The 24,052-nt window shown below is 35.5% G+C and overlaps 1 protein-coding gene across 2 annotated transcripts in view; it reads left to right on the forward strand.

Moving 5' to 3' along the window:
* Positions 1-10,115: 10,115 nt before the first annotated feature.
* LOC142353293 (uncharacterized) overlaps positions 10,116-24,052 on the forward strand; it is a 37,746-nt gene continuing 23,809 nt past the window's right edge. Inside the window, exons 1-2 of one of the 2 annotated variants that reach the window (XM_075405525.1) lie at positions 10,116-10,240; positions 13,786-13,904. In XM_075405525.1, coding sequence (XP_075261640.1) covers positions 13,848-13,904 — 57 coding nt within the window. In that variant the 5' untranslated portion in view covers positions 10,116-10,240; positions 13,786-13,847. Of the gene's footprint in view, positions 10,337-13,785; positions 13,905-24,052 lie in introns of both variants that reach the window. The other variant, XM_075405526.1, reaches the window with a different exon arrangement.

Below are 24,052 nucleotides of genomic sequence, written 5' to 3' on the forward strand. Positions count from 1 at the left end.
AGGTTTTGAAAATCATTAAATCGACTCCAAGTTAAATTTCAGATAAAAGGGAGATTCATTAAGTGAAACCTGGACGGCAAATCATAAGACAATCATATGAAATAAGCGGGAAGCTTAGATCATTTGAACAAGAAGAACAGCAAATGAAATTTTTCTAAGATTTAGAGGATAAACTTAAATGGGACAAATTGAACTAAACCATCATTATCAAAGATGAAATCAAATAATCTAATTCATGGCATTCTCAACGTTTATTTACAGACAAATTAATTTTTTTAACCAGTTAACTGAGTAGTGGCAGAAAATTTTTGGCTTATGTATATCTAGTTATAGATAATGAAAGTATATTTTTATGCAGTTTTGTTTCCCTCCGTTTTAAACACCTCTTCTTTCAACGCAGCCTTTTGTTCTGAACGGGACAAAAAATCATCCGGTTTCAAGTGTTTTGAGCCACTATTTCAATAGCTTTCTTGTGTATTATAGCCTCGGTCAATATTTTTTTGCCTGTTGTAGAACATGTAACACTTGCTGAAGTGCTGACAAAGAAGGGGTGTTTGAAATTAAAAAAAAATTCTGCGCTGCGTGTGATGCTTTTTTTCAGGAGGATTTTACGACGCGGAGAAAATGTGTTCCAATGCGAGTGTAACTTGCATTACGCGTGCAATAATTGAACGGTTAGAAAAAACTCCTCTTCTTGGTTCTGGTTACTTGCGTTTTACCCATTTATCGCTTTTCTGCTTAATACTGCTTCGGATTTCCTCTTCTGTCAGTTTTTCAACAACTCTCGGATCTCATCTTTGAGAAAAAAAAACGAAAAAGTGTTGCTCGTTCCTCTGGAGTATCAAAATCTTCTAAGTCACTTTTGGCAGCGGTTTTTCCGGGCTCCTGTTTTTTTTCAAAGTTTTGGGACTTGACTTGACTTGATGATTCTAGACCCCGCTGCTAATACCCAAAATCGGCTATCTAGACACTTTTCTGATTGCAGAAAATCGGCAAATTCTTCAAGTCAAAAAGGGAGATAGGGCAGTAAACGAGTGGTTTCACAATCCAGATTAATTATTGTTGCTCATTTTCTGCCACTCTGCGTCCTTTTTAGTGCCTCGGTTGGTATGTTTTATGAAGTTTTGTCCAAGCTATTTGAGTTTTTGAACGTCCATAACGAGCAAAAAGATCTTTACCACGCGTACGTTGATTTTATTAATAGAATTATGTGAACTGATAGGAGATGAAATCTGTGACCGCTATGGCCAAACTGTCAAACCAATCTCGGTGTGTGACCATCTGACAACACATTGAACTCCACTTCAGCAATGTTCCGGTCATTAAGGAAAACCGGGGTACAAATCTTCCCTTGAACAGGGTTTGGCTTTTTTGTTGGTTCCAGTTTGCTGATGGTTTGTTTTGCTTAGCCAATTTGCGGGAAATTTTTGTGACAAAATCTCAACTACTTGCAACTCGACATTGTTCTTCAAAATACTTCTAGAGTTGACTAACAGTGTTGATTGTACATTTTGTATCGCAATTGGCATGTTTAAGAGCAAAACTCCAGGAAACAAAATCGCATAAGTTATAATTCGAATTTGCGTGTACAAAATTCATTAAATTCTCAGGTGGAGTTTCATCTTCCACTGCGTCGGCGGATTTTTTATTGTTGTTGTTTTGGATGTTAGTTTTCTGTGGTCCGGGATTTCTTCATTTTTTAGCAATTTGTTTGAGAACTCCATAAGTTTTACAATTTTTTTGGAGGGATACATTTCTGTTTAAGAGCAGGTGTCCAAACATGTCAAGCAGTTTACATTCGGATAACGATGTCCGAGAGAAGGTTTTTGTACAAAATTATTTGAGAGCGTTTTTCTGGAGCACGAGAATATTCGAAAGTCCACAGCATTTATACTAGTCGAAACCAATGTGTTGTTGTGGCACGGATTTGGTGTTAATTTTTTTTTATCTCCAACTAAATTTTGGCTGCGAATTCAAGCTTCGTTCGTGATTCAACTGTCTCGTTTAAGGTTTACCTTTGTATTCCAAGCTAGAATGAGTTGTTATGAAGAAATCACGGATTAGCGTCTGCTCTTTGTTCTCAAAATGGCAATTTTCGGCCAATTCCTCTTATTTGCTCTATAGTTTCTCCTTTCAGCTGTTTAGTATTTAGAAAAACATATCTATCAAATATTATTTTGCGAAGACGTATGATGGCTTCTTCTACTAAGCTCCGGACTTTTGGAGTGGTCAGATGGTTGAGTAGGGTATGTTAATTCTTACAGTTGATTGTACAAATATTTGTTTTGCAATATAATCGACAAAGTATCAGTGTCGGGCATTTGGTTTTTCATTTTGTGAGTTTTTATTATTGAAAAATTTATAATTTCATGCTAGTAAGATTGCTTGGGGGTTTTTACTGCAGCTAAGATAGGGGAGGTATTGAACTGGTAAGAACAATTTGGCAAATTAATATTGCAGTTGAATTTTTTATTTTAACTTTATTGACTTTTTCTTGCAGATGGATTGAAATTCTGCGTTCTTTGTAGTTCTTTGTTTAGATTGTCTTATGAAAATTTGAGCACGCTGTAAGACTTTTCTACCGCTAAATCCAAGTTGTCAAATATATCTCGAAAATTTAATGTGTGTGTGACCATCTGACAACACATTGAACTTGACTTCCGCAATGTTCCGGACATTACTGAACACCGGGGTACAAATCTTCCCATGAATTGGGTTTGGTTTATTTGTGAAGGTCCGTTTTTCGATTGCTCCATATTTTTGCGGTTGGTTTGTTTCGCTTAGCATATTTGCAACTAAGTTTTTTGACAAAATGTTGACTAGTTGTAACTCTATGTTGTTCTGCAAAATACTTCCAGAGTTGACTAACAGTGTTACTTATACAGCCTATATCGTTATTGGCGTGTTTAAGGGCAAAACAACCAGAATCAAATTCGCATAATTTATTATTTGAGTTTGGTTTTACAAAACTTATTGACATCTCAGCTAAAGTTTCATCTTCCACTGCAGTGACGGATTTTCACTGTTGTTGTTTTGGATTTTAGTTTTCTGTCGTCTTGTTTTTCATCACAATTTAACAATTTGTTTGGGAATTTCAAAAATCTAATATTTTTTTTTGGGGCGATACAATTTTTTGTGAGCAGGTGTACAAACACAGCCCCAATTTTGGCATTCGGTTGCCGGGAAGCGAGAAGAGGATTTTGGACACTTTTATTTGAGAACTATTCTCTTGATCAAGAGGTTGTCTGAAAGTCGACAGCATTTAATCTAGTCGAAACCATTTTGTTGTTGTGTGCACGAATTCGGTGTTGGTTTTTTTTATCCCCGGCTCTAAATTGATTGCGAATTCAAGCTACTTTCGCAGCTCAACTGTCTCTTTCAAGAGTTGCCTTTGATTTTCACGGTAGATTGCGTTGTTAGGAAGATATCACGGCTTGGCGTCTGCTCTTTGTTCTAAAAATTGCAATTTTCGGCCAGTTCTATTTTTTGCTTTACAGTTTCTCCATTCAGTTGTTTAGTATTTAGGAGAATATATCTATCGAATATCATCCTGGGAAGACGTATGATTGCGTATTTTACTAAGCTTCGGAAATCTAGAGTGGTCAGATTTTCAAGTATGGTATGTGGATTCTTACAGTTGAATATACATCTTCCCTTGACAACATTGCTTAGACAAAATATGAAAACTGTCAATCGGTATGCGGGTGCCAAATTTTGTCTCCACATATCATTCCAGCTTCTGTAATACTTTGCATTTATTTTGTCAATTAATCTTTAGTCGCGTATTGCGGGCAGTACTTTTGCGCTCGCACTGGGCTCAAGGTCCTCATACGGTCTCCTCATAAATAGGTTGTATCGGTAGCTGAAATGATTCAGTTCGAAGGCCAAGCGATGTCTCCAAAATTTTGTTTTCATTTTACTGCGTCCTCCACTTCTCCCATCTGATAGGAGGGTAGGGTGTTGTACAAAGCAATTATTACAAGGGTGTTTCGTTTTTTGCTGACTGCACTAGGTCGCAGGTGATTGAAATTGTTTTTGTATTTCGCGAGAGAAACATTGATAGTGGATTTCCCCAAGCGAAGTACATTTTGCTTTTCAAGCTATGATCTGAAAACTACTTTTGTTAAGGTTAAATAGCAACTTGACCCAAAGTGCAAAACTTAAGAGAATGAAAAGATGCTTCACATGACATATGAACAGAAAAGATCAGATAATCTTTTCGGCAAAGCGAGAAATTAGCATTACTTGGACAAGGAGAACAGCACGTGAAATATGTCTACGAATTTGAAGGTAAAATTCAATGGTGCAAACTGAACTAAACTATAATCATCATCAAATATGGGCACAAATAATCTAATATATGACAAGGCCTTTGACTATCTTAGCTGTGATCATAGCCTCGACTGGAGTCTCCTTAGACTGTGTCACATAGCACTATGACGGTATCTGAATTGTGCCGTCGATACAAAACTTTGACTTGTCAAAATGTTTCGCCCCGGCACAGGTAGATTATGAAATTCCATTGGTCAAAGAGAAGCGACTCAAATGGGTGAGATTTAAACCAATGATTTTTTTTGCACCATTAGATTTTTTTACCCCGTTAGTGTTACCCTTAATAAGGGTGGAAAAAGGCGAATGTAGCAGGATAATTATTCAAAAACGAGTGGAAGAGTGTTAGAAAAATATTTAATTGCGTAAAAGATAACATCTAATGAAGTAAAAGCAAGTAATGGTGTAATAAAAGAGAGTTTATATATAAGTTAATCCACCTTCACTCTACTTTGAATTTTTGTTTTTAGGCCATTAAATCCCCCTTTTTCCACTCTTATGAAGGGTAGTACTAACGGGGTAATAAAATTTCTTTATACTCTTTGCACTGTTTTCCCCGTTATTTTTGGGTAAAATACTCGGCCCGGGAGAGACAAGTCAGAAGCACCACTATTTTTCTACCTATTATTCGGGTCTCATTCAACTCGGCTTCTTGGCGAAGAAATTTTAATCTTTAAGAGAGACTTGATGATCTTAGGGAGCGGAGGACGAAGATGCTCGTTCACTGTGCTTGCAATGAATGGCGAAAATCCAAAATTGAATTTTTCAGTTCAAGTTTTGTCTCGGTACTTACTGAAAATTTTTGGCTGCAGTTTCTCATAATTATAATAAGGAAAAGATGTGGAGCGTTTAGTGTACTTCATAGAGCGCTATAGAGGAAAAACTAAACCCCCGTTGCGGATGAACATGTCAGATGAAAGGGTATTGAGATAGAACTGAGTGAGTGCGGTTTTGATTACCCGCTATGACACTAATACGAATAAATAAGAGTGAGAAAACGAATATGGCTGATTAGGCTCTCATAGATTGCCAAAATGAGCATTCGATGTAAAGCTTGATGCAGAGTATGCATTATTTCGAATCGGCAGAAGAAGTGACCATCAACACAAAACTATCAAGATCAAAAAAATTTCCGCCGAAGATGTTTTGCCGCTCCTGCACTCTAACCAATTCCAATTAGGCTGAGTTTCAGACCAGGATCAACAGATCAAGCCGCTCATTTTTCTGAGATTTGCTATTTTTCTGAGATTTTCTCGCAGTTGGACTATGAGATTGCGAAAAGAAGTGATTTGCTACGATTAAACTGATGCTAAAACATAAGAAAATGTGCTGAAATAGCAGAAAGCCAGAGTTTCATGATCGCAAACGAGCTTAAAAGAGCTCTATTGGAGGAACTAGTACACAGAGACGGCTTATTACAAAGTTTTTTGTAATGAGTTATTGTAACGTTAACCGTAGAGCAGCAACCGAGGTCATCTCTGACGTCAATTCTGGATCAGAACAGCAGCTCACAGATAATAAAAGAGTTAGCAGCAAGATAGATGAGCTTAAATACGCGAATTGTGGAAGAAGATATAAATAAGGCCTTGAAGGCTATGTTGGTTAAGGTTTGTAGTCTTTCTATTTAGATCGTGACTTGTGACCAAAAAGTACCCATTATGAGCAAAAATTGGAATAAAGGCTCACATGCTCGAATTACTTGCACCCATTATGCCCTCTTTATAGTGCCAACTTTGACAATTTCTATCTCGAGGAATGTCATTGAAAACCGATACCCGATTTTGGACGATACAAAAAGCGCGATGGATCTTTGTGAGTGCACCTAAGTGCCAAGCGATAATGAGACTCGACTGAAATGGAGGCAGTTATACGATATGTTATTGTCAGAGTCTTTTCAGGTTCATATAGTGCTTCCCAGTTATCCGTATAGGTCAGGAGTTTTAAAAAACAAATTTGGTAGCTGTACCTTTTGTCATTGAGAGAAGATTCTCAGGATATCCTGTTTCCTTATCTTGCTACAGAGTCTTTCCTCTTTTCCATCAGGAATCTCTCATGCGTCTTTGTCGGTTCCCGTTTCAGCGCCGGGAGATATCTATCAAGTGTTGACAGTGTTTTTCTTTTTCAATTTTCTAAGCTGCTACCAGGAACTGGCGCCAGAGAGTGGTTGTTTGTCTGTCCTGAAAACCGAAAGTGATGAGCGTCAAAAAGCTACCGAAAAATCTGCAATTTGGCTCGAAAAAAATCGGCTAACATTGAATGTTGATAAAACAAAAACAGTTAGGGTTTACAAATAAAATACACATCACCTAAGCACTCTAACGATTGAAAACACTGAAATACACAATGCTGCAGTTAATAAGTATCTTGGCGTCCTATTTGACAATGATCTTGGTATCCAACAACATGCTGAGTCAGTGGTAAAAAAAATTAACAACCTTATGTTCTTTATTCTACCGTTTGCTGAAATTTTTAAGCACAAGGCAGCTATTACAGGTAACAGTTTATAAAACAAATGTGCAGCCAATTGCTCAGTATCGAGTTCTAATGTACGGATGTAGAAATTACATAATTCTGAAACCACTGACCATGATGATAAACAGAGTTGCTAGAATTTTGACTTTTCAAAAAAATATATGAGTCCACAATAACAACCAGGAGATAATTACTCATTTACAATGTATCAGAGCTACACGACTATGAAATTTTGAAAACAGCAACAAAAATAACAAGGTGCAAAAATTCAGTTTCATGTCTCGAAAATAGATTTTCCAAAGATGAATTTCTTCAAATTACAAATGGTCGAGCGAGATCAAGGAAACTTTGTCTACTCAGAAATAAATATAACAAATTTTATATAAGACCTAAAATCAGGCAGATCATAAACTGCTTACTATTATATTTTCGAAACTTTGTGAATAACGTTCTTACTAAATCAAACCTTCAAGTTAAAAATTTCTGGCATAAATTTCTTGATAATTACATCATAGACAATTGTGAGTTACTATTTGAGTTTAATAATAAGTGATTTATTCTGTGTTTTTTTTTTGACAGCGGTAATTGCTGTTTTTCTTGTCAGTAACTATCATAGTCATTTCTCTTCCGCTTGAGACACTTGAAAACAGGACTTCCTGGCCTTAAGTGATCTCCCAGAGTGATATCGATTTTGTCTCGACGTAAATATACATAATTACGATATTTGTTTTTTTTTACCTCTGGAAACAATTTATTTTTTTAAAAATATTATTATGTTTTTTATTATTACTATTATTATTATTCTCATTATTAGTATTTTTATTGTTATTATCATTATTATAAAATTTATTAATATTATTATTATTATTATTATTATTATTATTATTATTATTATTATTATTATTATTTGCCTTCATTGGATGTGAATTTTGTTTTTTTTTCCTTCAACTTCTTCCAATGCTTTAACTCATTCCGAACCCGAAACCCTGAATTTTTTTGGACCTGGAATATGAAGTTGATAACCACTATCTTCGTCATATGCGTGTTTTTAACTCTTCTCAGTTCTGTAGTTTAGCTGCTTTTTGCATTTAGACCCAGATAAATTTTATTCTTGACTCCACGATAGACTCTTGGGACAAGATTAATTTTTTTTGTACAATTTCAAAGCTTCCAAACAAAATTATATCACACGCAGTATCGTGTACTTAGACTTCTTTATGTGTGTGTGTATGTGTGTTTGTGTGTGTCTGTGTATGTGTGTGCCTGTGTGTGTATGTGTGTGTATGTATAAGGGGAGCTCTAAATTCCATGGGCTCCTCTTGGCGATAATCTGTTATAAATTAAAGGACTTAGCCTGCTGATTTACTGCACCGTTGTTTCTTAACCACGAACCCCTTGTCGGATCCGAATTGTTATCTTGCAAGATTTTGCCAGAATCTGGCAGAATCTTACAAGATAACCATCTGGTCTCGACTGTGGACTCTATGTGTATGATAGACAACTGTTTTTGTGCCCAATTTATTAGTGGATTGACAACAATTTTAAAAACAGAGTGAAACCTAAAAGTACGAGAGTAAAAAAAAGTAGTCCAATGAACTCAAATTACAGACGTATTAGATGCAAGCATTGTGTTTATTTTTATTACCCTTTGCTGAGTGGAAAGAAAATGTAACGCGCCTATCAAAATAAGCATACCATGAGGGGGGCTATAATGTTATGGGGGAGGGCTATGTTGGCAAAGAGACAAAATTTTTATGTAAAGCACCAAATCCAGTACATTTTTAACAAATTGTTCGAAAATGAAACTGGCCGGGCTTCAACGTTTGGTGTCTGATTATTTCTCTATGATTGGTTCTCGTGAGTAATAGTTAGAGGAGTTAGAGTAATAATAGAATTTTTGCATGTACGAGTTGTTTGTTGTGCCAAGCAGAGTTGAGACTAGGCAAAGTAGATTTGAAACGAAAGCCCAGGAGCACTAATCAATGAAACATCAAAAGTAGTTCTCGAATTGTATGAACAAAATAAAAGAAATCCGTATGTACAAACATCTTTAGGTTCGTTTTTTTAAATATCAATTGAATCTCAATTTTTCCAAAAAACTTCTAGCCCATGAAAAAAGGAGCTTGGATGCCTTACTTGAAAACCACCAAATCTAGATTAGCTCCTACACTAAAGGCCACTGAAGTTTTGTTGCTTTTGTTCGAATTTTGTTCAGAGGCGAAATTGCTTGAAAATAAACTAAGTGAACTGGAAAGTTTCTTGCTGGCTAAAATGATTGAGGTATCACATTAAAAACTGATAGAAATCTCTGTTGCTTAATTTTGAATTTTCATCCAACTTCGATATAAAAATTTAAATACAAAAAATATTTGTGGACATATTAATTCGACGCTAAATTGTACAGATGTAATCCCGCATTGCTGTTACTGGAAAAAATATTGGGAGCACAAACCACCAAGAAAATCGACGAAGTCAAATGGTGAAGTTAACAATTTTACTGCACAAAATATCAAGGTTGACAGAGACAAAAATTCAACTGATATCTAAAGTAATTAAGTTTCAAAGTAAAAATTCTTTATCTTTTTTCTACTCTTCTTAGACACTCATCTGAGACACGGCACACTCATTAAGTACCATTAGATCTATGTACTGTTTTTTATTGTACTTATAAACTTTAAATATAGGCCGTCTAAGTGTATATTGAAACAAAGCCGAAAATCCGAGTATCATCACGATTAATAGGTTTCAAAAGCGGAAATCTAAGATGCATATTTTAACAATTTACGTGGTTTTAGTGCCCATTTTCTTTTATTATTTAACAGTATTGTTGGAGCGAAATCACACAGTTTTGAAAGCTAATGAAAATTTCGTCAACCCTAATTAAGATTAGACCTGAGTTATGCTGTAAATTAAAAGCAACTTTAAAGAAAAAAGTTTCATAGTTTACTCAGTTTTTTGAAACCATAAGGAGTGACACTGAGTGACATAACAAAAAAATGCTGACAATTTCTGTCATCCATTTGCTCCTACAACAATATTGAGAATTTCATGAAAAAAAAATGTTATTTTGATTGAGATTATCTCGAGAAAAACGAGTTGATGAAAAAGTTTTCTTTAGAGATATACAGATATGCTATGTTAATCCAAATTTCAATTGATTTTTCTCTTTGTTTTTGAACAGCAAAAATAGGGTCTAAATAAGTTAGAGAATAGAGCTGGGAAGCCTGCAGCAATTCGAGTTTAGCCCCGGGCGCAAGCGCTCTAATGGACTTTGAGCCCTAATTGCCGTAGGCTTCCCAGAACTATGCTCTAATATATGCTTGTTGTAGATTCTATTTCCATGTTTCTCCAATAAAATGACCGCTGAAGTATGCAAAAAACAATGATTCCGATTCGGTTGTCATCGTTAAGATAGCATTTCCACTGCTTTCAATTTGAGGTGAGTCACGATTTAGTTCCAATTGGCAATATGTTTGACAGTAATAAAATTTATCTTGGTTTTCTAAAATAAAACAGTGTCACCGTTTGAACTGAGGTAAATGTTTTCCCTTTCATGTACAAACTATTGCTTGTTTTGTTTATCTGTTGTTTTCATTATCATTTGTGAACAAACCAAAGTTTGTGTTCGCTCACCCCACTCCCACCTTATGAGAGAAAGACCAAAGAAACCTTAGAACACAAAGGTTACGTGAATTATAGTTCAGCATAGAATACGTGACTGATGAAATCACTCAAAAATTCTGGCATTAACCGGGAACGACCGTTCCAGATATGAGCCAGAATTTCGAGGTGACTTCAGCCGAGTCAAGTAGTTTTGCCGGCAAATTTAAAATCTGGTACTGTTTATGGGAAAATTTTGCATTATCGGATCGACCTGGAACCTCAGAGATCATGCGTAAAATAATACATGTACACAATCATACCGAACAATTTCTTGTGATCTTTTATTAATGCGGTCTTCTAGATTAGGGTTTGATGATTGCCCAGGTTTAGGTCCAGACCCAAATTTAGCTATGATCAGACCCACTCGAACGCACGCCCGTGTGTTTCCAGACCTAAATTACAGAGACTGGACAGCGATTCGAGTGAACAATATTCTAGACCATGGTCTGGTTTCGGTCTGATCAGAGGTCATTTCGGTCTGAAAAGTCTGAACAGAAGCCGTTTCGAACGCACTTGAGTCTGATCAGAAGAGGTATCGAGTGCACTTGTGTCTGATCAGAGGAGGTTTCAAGCGCATTTGATTACAATTATCAAGTCTGCCGTTTTACTGAATGAATGACTTTTGGTTTTTTCATTAGAATGGAGGTGCCTTGGGAAATATGTTTGCTCATTGTATATTACAACACAATTATAAGTTGATTTTATACCAAAAAACGCGTTTGATCCAATTTATATTTACAAGATCATACTATTTTTGCAGCTAAAGTTTGTGTTACCATTAAGACAGAAAATGACTTGGAATGATATGAAAACGCTTTTATAAAAATTGACAGTTAGGTTTGTTGACGCATAACTAGGATAGACGGATTCAGGAGCCAGAGTACAACGATATTTGTTTAATTAAAGACACATTGAATAGTGGATTTGAAAAATAAAATTTTCATGAAAAGAGCAATAAATGTTTTTCTTGTCTACTATAGCAAGTAATGTAATATTTTTAGCGTAGTAGAAGATCATTTAATCACTATTAAAGAGACCAAGGGTCATATTAAGTTTACAATCTGTTTGACTACTTTTTTGAAAACTGTGAAAACTGTACTGGACTTTTTTTTTGTTTTGAATATTTACCTAGTTGTTGCCGAACAGGCGAAATCTGAATGATGAGGTGGAAAAAAATTCCATCTTGACAATAAGTTTATGATGATTTAAACTTTTTTGTTATTTGTTGAAAACAAGAAGTTTGTTGAAAATATGAAAGCAGAAGTATTTGTGAATTAGCAAAAACTATTGGTGTTGTTAGATTAAAGGATGAAAAAATTGTCTGGAATTTAAAATTTTATCGCAAAAAATCTATTTGGTTGCGTTGCGCAAATTGCCAATGATTCATCAAAACAGAGAAAAGGTGCATTTTTCAAGAATTGGTTTAGATTGAGTCTGAAAAGCGGTCACTTTGATCGGGAAAATCTGATTATAGTCTGTTTATAGTCTGGACGTTGGTCTGCATTTGAGTCTGATCACAAGCGCACTATAGTGTGGACCAAGGTCTGGGTTTGGTCTCATCAGAAGAGATTTTGGTCTCGAAAGTCTGATCAGAGGTCTTTTTGGCCTGGAAATTATAATCAGAGTCTATTTCCGTCTGAAAAGTCTGATCAGAGGTCCTTTTGGTCCGGAATTTCTGATCATAGCGCAATTTGGCTCTGGACCTAAACCTGGATGCTGGTTTTTTTACACACAAATAGCCTAACCATAATTGTGCATTTTAACAAAATTTGTCATTTTTCACCGAGAAGTTCATTTCAATTTGTAAAAACCTAAAATAAAGCTCTATTCTAGAAGCGCAGTTTTGTTACTCAGATCAATTATGTTTTGATTTTGAATTTGGAAAAATTTTCAACCTCGCTTTAAAGATTATTATAATTTTGTCTGGGGGTGATGTAAAATTTGGAAAATAATCATCCCTACTGTGCAAATAATTGAAAGGACAAAAACAGTAATTTAAATGGATAACTTTTTGCTAATACAATATACTATTGCTGGAGGATAGGAAGAAACAAATAAAAAATAAAAATAGTACAATACTAGATTAAAGGGGACAAAGTATAATTTTAGAAAATGCCAGTTGAGAAAAAAACATGATTGATTATGAAGTCATGAAGAAATTCGTAAAAAAAACCCGGATATTTTCCGTTTGCTCCCCCCAGTAAGTTATGCACCCCCCGTTACAGAGTAGGTGTTATTACATAGTACAAGATTATGTAAAAAAATATCAAGTGCGTCTGACAGGTGCAAAAAATATGCACCCCACTAAGCTGGGTTGGGGGGCACAAACGGAAACGATCCAAAAATCCTATTTTTATACAGCACCTATTGAAAATTTAGCAATTTATTCAACCCTGTCATTGTTATCCCTTTGTGAATAGATGGAAAGTTCCATCTTAAATTACTATGAATAGCAAAAAATCTGGCCAATGGGTTTGGATATTCAGGCCTTCACATCATCATTGGTTTGTTCTGCTTAAATTGTTGTAAACCCGTTTACCAAATGATGGCATCACTTTGAGTTTTTCATAGACTTTAACATGCTCGAGACCATATAACCTATTTCTTGCCATATCAAGCTCTTCAAAATATTCCGGTTCAGAGATTCTTCATAAAATTTTTCCAGACCAAAATTGTATATTGAATAGATGTCAGTTATAGAACCTGACCTAATGACAAGTCAATTTCAGTACCGGGCACGCCTAATTGCAAGTCTTATATCAGTACTGATTCGGAGAAATGATCATGTCACTTTTCACAGTTGGCAGTCTAAATGTAAGTCTTATTCACGACGTGCACGACTAAATGCAAGTCTTGACCATAATGTGCGTGTCTAAATGCAAATCATTGCAAGCTTGTGCACTGAAAATGAAGCAGTTTCACAGTGAGTGCCACCCTGAATCCCTTCGGGTTGCGGTTGGGGTTGAATTTTATGTCGGTTTTGGGGTCGGTCTGGGGGCCAAATAATATTTCTGGTATATTGTGCAAAAATGGCGCGTGGGAGGAAAAAGTTGAAAAGGTTATTGATATTCTATTGAGAGCTTTTAACCAATCTCAATCTTCATCGCATCAGAAACAATATTTTTCTATTGAAAACACATATGGCATTTATTGTAAGCATGATTCAAATTTGATTAACATTAGCAGAATATGTGTTTCACAAGAATTCTGAACATGCAAAAAAACGCTCCTGATTCTGATCTTATTTCCTTCGTAGGTGCTATTATTTTTTGTAAAAGTAGTGTGATGGTAAATGTTATAGTTATAATTTTTGTTGTTTAGCTCATTATTATTTGGCCTAAATAAAACAACTCTTAAAGTGAGACAAAACTAATTGTGTTGGAATGGCAGAACTAAATCTTGGAATGGAGGAATGCATCAAAAACATGGAGAAATGCCAGGTATGTTTGAATCTAATTAGTTTTAAAGACTATTCAGAGGGAAAAAATGAGACGAATGAATGATTTTTCAGTCAAGATACCAAAAATATTTGTATCTTTAAGCCATGGTTAAAAGTTTATACACTATGGTACCAAAAAGCTACGTGAGTAGTAATCATATCTGCCATGTTACTGGGGGGGGGGGGGGGTCCGGACCCCCCCCCCCCTACAAGAACTCTCACCACCGAAAAACTGATTTTCTCTTAGTGAAAGCAAGTTTTTTGGTTAAGTTTCGCCAGCCTGAGAGAAATTCTTGGGTTAAGTTGGCTGGCGAAACTTAACCAAAAAACTTGCTTTCACTAAGAGAAAATCAGTTTTTCGGTGGTGAGAGTTCTTGTAGGGGGGGTGTCCGGACCCCCGCCCTCCAGTAACATGGCAGATATCCGCTGTTGAAATGTTCGCTGTATATAGATTTAGGTGTTACCTAAGTTTTGAACTCTCACTAAATCTTTTTGGTGAAAACATAAAAAACCTAATATAAGACACCAGAAGCCTAAAATTTTTCAAAAAATTTCAAAAATTTTTTCGAAAATTTTTCAGTTTTTCAAAGTCCTAAAATGGTCTGAAATGGATTTTGCGCTATGAAAGAGCCCTCAAAAGTGATTTTTTGTTGACTTCACTTTTTTCACCTAAGTAGTATAGGGGTCGAAACATATAAAAGTTTCGAATTTTTTGAAAAAAATTTTAAAAAATTTTTGGAGTCCTAAAATGGTCTGAAATGGATTTTGCGCTATGAAAGAGCACTCAAAACTGATTTTTTGTTGACTTTAAAAAACTTCTCAGTTAATGTTTTTATAATAAAAGATAGAAAAATTTTCTTGAAAAAAGTCAATTTTTGTCAACTTTATTATTTTCATACATAAAAGTAACTTTTGTTCATTTATTTATTTTTCTGTTTGAGAATCAGCATGACAACCATAGCGACAGTAGATTTGAAAAGCATTCATCAAATTTACGAACAAATAAAAGTCGACTATCCGGAATATAGTGAACGATTTGTATACTTTTTGGCAGCATGTCTTTATCTGGACCCCGAAATTAACTTGGAAATAGTTCTCAAGTTGAGACCATATGGTGGTCTTATAGGTATAGACAACTCTTCACTAGACACTTACCTGAAGTCTTATAAATTCCTTCGATTACATGCAATACTTCACGACGCTTCAGGGTTTATTGCAGAGCATAGTCAGAAAGGCCCTGGATATTCATACGTTTTACCTTGTCCAATCACAAACGCCTACATTGGTCACATGACTGGATTAATGTTTTGCCTCTTCGTGAAAACTTTTAAAAGGAATTTGTTTAATTTGCTGGAATGTTGAAGCCAGAAATTGTTGTCTCAGATTTTGAAGGTTTTCGTCATAAGAAATCGGGTTTTATAATTAAGGAGTTATCGATTTGCTCAAACAACTACACAGACACAATCTTGTTCCTTCCACCAGTTTCTTACAACTCACTATCCGCTAGTGAGAGAAAATCTCATCAGTGGGTTAGTAGGTTCTTACACGGTTTGTCGTGGAATAGTGGCAATTATCCTTACTGGTTTATATCTCAAATTTTTATTGCAATTAAACTTCGATTTCCTTCAGGAAAGTTTTATGCTAAAGGGAAAGAGAAAACTGAATCACTGCAAACACTTTTACAGAAAGAAGTGATAGATTTGGTTACCCTTTCATGCCCTAAATTTGAAGAAATTGTTCCCCCAATTAAACATTTTACTTGTGCTCTACATTCTCTTTACTTGCCTGAGAAACAAAAGAAAAGACATTGCGCTAAAAGAAAAGCACAGTTGTATTTCAATTGGCTAACATTGCTCGCCAATGAGCCGTCGAGTGGAGAAGGTAGCTCCTTCAGTTCTTCAAGTGAATTTATCTCCAAGTTTGACAGTATGCAGTTGCATAACGAATGATAATCAAATAAATCTATCTTTGGTCAGAGAGGAAAAAATAGAATCACGTGGGCAATCCATTCTGAGGAAACAACAGATTATTTGCAACTTATCGGAGGTTGAGACGCTGAAGAAATATTTTTCACTGCTCGAATATTTTCAAATGTACCATATCTTTACAAGAGAAAATGAGAAGACTGAAACTAACCCCTTTACCTATGCACAAGTCGCCAACCCCAGTTCAAGTGAGCCTGGACGACGAAAGTCTCCCTGATGAAATCAAACAGGTAGTCAGCAAAGCAGACGTGGAGTCAATTGTCTACCACGCAAAGGATTGTGGCATGCAATCGTACTACAAAGTGACTTTCAAGAAAGAAGACAAAGACTCTAGATATACTTCATATGAATTTTTTATGGTTGAGAGAGTTACTAACAAAATAATGAGCTAACACAAAAAACTGATGTTTTAATTCATTTTTGATCAAAACGTCTTTTCAAATGAGTGATAAAGAAGACCAGATAGATTCTCCTGCTGGAATAGGTTTGAATGATTTAGTTTTCAATGAAGAAAATCAAGAGAGACGCTCATGGAAATTTTGTAACTCTAGACTACCACGATCAGAAGCAGTGTATTTTACTCAAATCGTAATAATACTGTTTCTTATTGGTGTGTCCTTGATCAAACTTGTGTTTTTTCATCTTGATTGTGAGGAGTCAACATTTTGGTTTTCATTGCTTTCATGCACAGTTGGCTACGCGCTTCCTAATCCGAAGCTATGAACAAGATAATTTCAACAAGCGATAGACTATTCATGGCTGTTTGTGGGCCATCGTGCTGTGGTAAAACTGAGCTCATATTCCAGATGCTACTGAGAAACACTTTTTACCCAAAATTTAATTCTATTTACTACTTCTATCAACATGAACAACCAAAGTTCAGCTCTATAGAGCGTAACTTGAACATTTTCTTCACAAAGTTTTCTGGATTTGATTTCATTTCACAGCTGGAAAACTGCCTGCTTGATTTTGACGATTCTTGCGAGGAAATTTTCAACGACAAAGAGTTTTCTAAACTCGCAACTGCTGGACGTCACAGAAATATTAGCGTCATTTACGTTAAGCATAACTTATTTCAACAGAGTAAATGGTCAAGAACAATTGATCTCAATACAACTCACATCATTTTGTTCAAATCACCTAGAGACATACAGCAGATCACCTATATTGGCAAACAGTTGAACAACACAAGTTTTTTAAAAGAAAGCTACGAGTTAGCAACAAAATTACCCTTTGGTTACTTACTCATCGACTTGGATCCAAAAACTTCAGACTTCTTGCGTTATTGTTCAAATATTGTACAACCAGGTCCTACAATTTTTTATCTACCTTCCTCCAAAGCGGTTAGAACTAATTTGACAGATGAGAGAGAAAGAGTTATGTATGCTAAAGCAAATGCTCGAGATGTCTGATATTAATTTCAGAAAGTTCCACAAAGAAGCACCAAATAGTTTTATAAATATTCTTTGTGAGTGTTTGCTCAATGTAATCAATGGCAATGTACCAGTCAACAAACAGCTACTAAAAAATCAAGAGGACTCATTTCAGCAGTTATTATCAAAGGAAACAAGTCTGAAGAAAAAGCGATTTATTTTGACGAGAAAATCACAACTTATCAAGGCAATAGCATTCTCGTGCTATCTTTACTTAAAAGTCAAATAATGCATGCAGAAGAATTCGTTTTGATTCCCAAGAGAATGTTCATATCAGAAAACCCAACCAAGGAAGAAATTTTTGATAATCCAATATATGAACAAAAAGCCACTCAGTTATCGCTCCTACAAAGATCTAATCCAAACTTTGAGCAGAGAAGTGGAAAAAAAAGATGCTGACACAAGCACTGATAGACTGGTCATGAGAACAAAGAGTGTCGGTAATGGAACAAGTGATCGAGATGATGTAAAATCAGAATCATTTGTTAGTGATGACAGTGAAATTGAACCTGTAGTGAAAAAACGGAAAGACTCAGCCTTTGACTCAATAATGCTGGAACTAAAACTAATGGATGAAAATAAAACAAAAAAAGCTGCAATAATCCTGAAAAAAATTTTTGATTCCGATACTGTTTCTATTAGTGAAGAGAATAATGTTCTCCATATTGAAGATGAACCTCAAGGAGTGAAGGTGACAAATTTCTTGTACAATTTACAACAACCTACCAAAAAAATTGACGTTCAAAAGTATTCCAAAATATTGAGTGAACTTGATATAGCAGCCCACTTGGTTTACAATACACATGCAAAAAAAGTTCTCGATGAGTTTTACAGCGAAGAAGAGGAAGAACAACCGACTCGAAAACAAAAGAAACAGCAACAAAAACAACCAAGAGGAAGATCTGAGACAAAAGAAAAAAGTGCAGAGCCAAAAGTCGATGAGAGCAAAAAAACGACTGACGAAGACACGAGTAGATAAGACTGGGCTTTCTATAGATGATGTGAAGAAACTTGATAACCTCTATTTAAAAGGACCTGCGTCATTTGGAAACGCAAAACGACTGCAAAATTTGAGTAAAATATCAATGAAAAAAGTAAAAATGTATCTGGAAACGAAACCATCCTTCACCAAATATCGTTCACGTTGCCTCAGATTTCCAAGGCTTAAAGTAATTGTTAACGACCTAAATGAGATCTGGTCCGTAGATCTAGCATTTGTTGATAAACTTGCAAAGTACAACAGTGGTGTAAAATACCTTCTTGTTGCAGTTGACTGTCTGTCAAGATATCTCAGAGTTGAACCACTAAAAACAAAATATGCTACAGAAACTGCAGAGGCTTTCAAAAAGATGATCAAGCATAAGCAACCTAAAAAAGTTTGGGTCGATGATGGTACAGAGTTCCTCGGTGCTTTCAAAGCCCTCTGCAATAAACGCGGAATTCATTTATACAGTACGTTCAGTGAGAAAAAGTCTGCTTTTGCTGAAAGAAATATACGTTCCCTCAAAAATATAATATACAGATACTTAGAAGAAAAGTGGACCTATTCATATCTAGATAAACTGGATTCATTTGTTAAAACTATCAATTCTAGAGTTAATCGAACAATCAATCTTGCTCCAAACAAAGTCACAAAAAAAGACGTTCCGCGACTGGTATCGTTGATTGCGAATACAACATAATCTCAGAAACCAAAATTTTTTGTCGGTGATCTTGTACGAATACTGAAAAAAGAAGAAACGTTTGGAAAGGGCTACAAACAGTCATTTACAGACGAGGTTTTTGAAATTTCGTCTATCCCAACATTGAACCCTCCAACGTATTCTCTTATCGATAACGATAAGGAAATTATTCAGGGTAAATTCTATCAACCCGAACTCCAATTATTTCGAGAGTCGCTTGTGCAAAATGGCAAATAAACGTTTTGAAGATGAATTTACGGTACATGTAATTTCCTCTGCTTCGATGGAGATCTTCGATCAAAACACATTAGCTTCATTCAGGAATTTTTTCAATGATGAAATACAACTGTCGGGAGAATGGAGAGTAGCTTTGAGTGAAATTATTTTTCCAACAAAAATAGAGCACATCACAAACGGAGTCCTAATTTCTTACAGTTTAAGTGGTTTAGAAGATCACCAACGGAATAGCTCTGGAGCCAATTTCATATCACGTCCATACAACGGTGAGCGATTAGCTTTCATGCCAGGAACTTTTGATACTGTGCCACAGTTGTTAGCTACCATTAAAAGAACTGTTGGTTTACCAAATTTTTCTTTCAGAGAAATTAAAAGTTCCGGTAAATTTGAAATTGTCTTTGGAAAATACGAGGGAATTACGTTTCCAAGCGATGAAATTCCAAGCATTATTGGTTTCAAGGACACTCCTGATGGACGAGGAACACACATTGGTTATAAAATGGACACAATTGCAAATAAACTGATGAAAAAAGATGATACTAAAGCTTTTATGGGTGACTTTCCAGCTGATCTGTGCGCCGGGAAACATTTGATATTCATTTATACAAACATTATTGAGTATCAATACGTGGGCGATGCAAAAGCACCTTTATTACAAGTCATTGATTCAAAACAACGACTGAAAAACGGTAGCGTCTGCGAGCTTGAACCAACACACAGAATAGTTTTTTCGAATTTGGACTACAAAAAACTTCTTTCAAATACGATTCAGTCAATTTCTGTAGAACTACGCACCGAAACAGGTCAATTAGTCCCTTTTTCAGGGACCGGAAAAGTCATTTTGACGTTACAGTTTAAAAAATTTGGCGAGTAAAAGCAATGGATTCATACTACACCAATCAAGCATCTGCATTGCCTTATTTTTCTGGGCACTATAGGCAAAGAGGTAGCGGCTTTGGAGCTTTAGCAAGTGGTATCGGAAGAATCGCTCTACCTATTGCAAGAAAATTTATTTTACCAGCAGCAAAACGAGTTGGAAAATAACTTCTGTTACAGAGCGTACCAGAGTTAATGGACGTTGTCAGTTAAAAAAAATCTCCAAAGCAAGCGCTGAAAAACACGATATCAAATACAGTCAAAAAGCAAACAGGAGGCTCATTGGCTCTGCGAATGAGACAAAGACGAATGAATCGTAGACGATCTAAACGTTCAGGTTCAAAAGCGAGAAAAAGTAGCAAAAAAAGAAAAGTAGTCATTTCAAAATACAAACAGCCAAAGAGAAGTCGGTCGGATTTCTTTGCCAAAGTTAAAGATGATCGGTAATATGTTACCAACATAGGCAACACATAGTTCCTTGGATTTATTCGAAAAACCAGCGCTTCTTGTAACTTTTGATGGGAGCTTTTGTCAAAAAGTAGGGCCAGTTTAAAGTCCTAACGGACCCATGCTTGAGTCTGAGGTTGCTGGAGACAGAAATAATTTTATTGATCTGCAAAAAATCTTCCTGGAAATCAAATGCAAGATAGTTCAGGCTTCTGAAGCTGACTTAAAATATGATGCTGGAGCTGCAGCAGATGTAACCAAAACAGACACTCCTTACTTTTGTAATAATGTTTTACATTCACTCTTTTCTGACTGTACAGTATCTGCCAACGGACTGAAAATTTCAAATGCAAATGGAAATTATGCTCACAAAAGTTTCATTGAAACTGAATTTTCTCACAACAAAGACGCAAAGGCTACTTGGTTGGCTTGTCAAGGTTATTCGTACGAGGATAATCCTGGAGCGACAGCAACAGCTGAAGTTGACAGACGAAAAACTTTGGTTAGACAATCTGCTGAATGTACTTTTTATGGAAAAGTGGCAGTAGATTTTTTTACATGTGATCGACATCTTTTGAGTGGAGTCACATTGCGAATTTCCTTTCGAAGATCAATAGATGATTTTGTTGTAATATCTGACGATGCTGGAAAATCATACAAAGTAAAAATTATAGAAGCTAATTTGTATGTGAGAAAAATGACATTGAACGACGACGTCGTTTCTGCCATTGAAAAAACTTTGCTAACAAGCCCAGCGTCCTATCCTTACTTGGAAACTATAACAAAAACATTTCTGGCTTCTACTGGTTTGCAAAGTTGGAAACAGGAAGATGTTTTTAGCAGGGAGCCTATTCGACGTCTTGCCATTTGTCTTAACACAAATGAAGCTTTCTTAGGAAGCAAACAACTCAATCCTTTTCACTTTCGTAAATTTAATCTGGAGCAGATATGTATTTATCGCAATGGACTCCCCGTTGCAGACAGCCCCATAAATACAGCTGACGTAAAACGCTTGTACTTCAACACAATGTCAGATTTAGCCTATATTGACAATGGACATGGAAAAAGTTTGTCTGAATACCCTAACCATTTTATTATGGTGTTTGATCTCACCAGCACTCAGCAGGCGTCACATGATTTTATTCACCCCGAACTCACCAATTGTTCAATTTCAATTGAACTTAAGTTTTCAGCGGCCTTACCAAGCAACATTGAAATTTTTATAATTGGTGAAAAAGCTAGCACAATTTTCATTGACTCTGCTCGGAGAGTTTCAAAAAATCATATTCTCACAAACTGATGGATGAAGATGAAATAAACAACCTCGTTCAACGATGTAAATTGTTAAAGCATAAATTTCATGGTGTATTTGCTGCTGATAATTTTCCGCTTAGCCTATCTCAGAACAGCTTCATTATAGTGAATGTATCAACTTCTCAAACAATTGGAACACATTGGACACTTATTTGCCGGAAAAACGGAAAATATATTTTTGCAGATCCACTGGGACAAAATCTAACTTCATATAAACATTTACACAATAGACTTGCTTCCTCTGCTGGTAATATTCAAACTGTGTTTGAATTGCTTAGAAACCAACCAATTCAAAAACCAAACTCAATATTGTGTGGCTTATTTTGCATTTATATTGCTCATTACCTTTTTGATGAAAAAAAATTTGTAAAGATGAGTGATGTTGATTTGATACGTTTCACGCTTCATATGATGCTCTAACATTACTAACTTTTGTATTGAAATAAATTTTTTTCAAAACTTTATTTTTTCTTCATAAACTAAGCGAACACACAAAACATCATTGTCAATATCCAATTTTCCATAACCACTCACAAAGATATCCATTATTTGACAGAAAGCACCAGAATGAGGACCATGCAAAATTTTCTCAAATCTCTTAAGAGTTTCAGTAGACAATCGGTCAGTTTGCAATTGTTGGTTTGATTTTTTCTCAACACTATTTTCTAGAGTTTTGAAAGCAGTACTTCCAACTGTCCGATGAGTTTTGCAGCCAACGCCAGTGACCAAATTGGGTAAACGTTTTTGAATGTTTGTAGTGTCTCCCTTCGTCTGTAACGTTAGACCATTGTATTCCACAGCTAGCTTCAATTTTTCGAAAACCGTTCCGATTGTCTCCAAGTCCTTGCCATGCGAGAATAAACAATTAAAAGTTGTAAATAAGCATGGAACAGAACAAAGTTTAGTTTTTTTTAAGAAATCTGTAGTAACATCTGACACATCAAACAAAACATGATAATGATTAGCAGGTAAAACTCCACAAAAAAGGCTATCAGTGTGCATGCATATGGCTGAAACTTTAGCGAACGTTGATTTTGGTTTCTCTTCAGTGATAAAAAACCTGAAATTTTTTTGAAATGGCTTGAAGTAACCAGGTGAACGTTCATACATAGCTTCTACAATTTTCAATTGAGCTCTTTAAATTATTCAGAGAATTCGTGTTCGTCGTCTTTTTGTTTTAATTTAGGTTTCTTTGCAGAGGGAGCTTTCAGAGTAGAATCGTTTTCAGTGTTGTCGTTAGCAGCAGAACGAATTTTTCCGTTCTTTTTCGATAACTTTTCAAACTCTTCTAAAGTCAGTGTTATTCTCTGTTGAAGTTCAAATTCTTGACCAACTTTTTTGAACAACTTTAGGAAGATATAAGTTCCTGTTTTGTCATAAGTTTTCACTGTTGCTCGGATCAAACGTTTTTCACTTTTGGAAATGTCAAAATGAGCGTCTCCAAACTCAGCGTCTGTCTTCGCTGTAAAAGGCATTTTTGTGTTTCTTATTCAATATATTCAATTAACTGTTTTGCAAGAAAAACCGTGTCAATGATTTCGTGCACTAAAATTTTAGAAATTACACGCAGACGCTAGAAATAGAATTGGTTAACTGATAAGAAATATGATCTATTGAGTTAACAGTATTTGTACGTTAGTCCTGTAGGCAAACGCATAAATGTCTTTATCCTATGTATGCATACAAATTCCCATGGTACTAGAGCCTGCCTTAACTTCAGGGTGGTCTTGTCTGGAAACAATACAACTTTAATGTTTGGTTTAACAGATAAAACCAAAATGAAGAGTACATGTATGACCTTAGGTGTGTCAAGAGACTAACTTGATCAATAAAGTGAACCCAACACGTGTGCCAAAACTTGACGCTTTAACGACATTGAACAACCTACATACTTGTTGAAATTTTCATTCAATTCTATATTCAAGTTCATGCTTGTAATACTGCAAACAAGTGTCTTTTAAAAATAACTGTACCTCAATTCATTTTTGATTCAATTTTTCGTTTCAACATTACTAGTATTTGCTTCAAGGAAACATTATCTTTCAAAATTTTCGTTATTGTTGTTTAACTTCAATTATGACTTAACAGTTCATCTGAATTTTCCAGAGCAATTGCAATGTCTTACCATATTTCGTCAGAAAGCAATTTGTCATGTGAACGCACAATTATCTATCA

This window comes from Convolutriloba macropyga, chromosome 14 (assembly GCF_964194025.1).
Source record: "Convolutriloba macropyga chromosome 14, txConMacr16.3, whole genome shotgun sequence".
In the NCBI taxonomy this organism is placed as follows: domain Eukaryota; kingdom Metazoa; phylum Xenacoelomorpha; order Acoela; family Convolutidae; genus Convolutriloba; species Convolutriloba macropyga.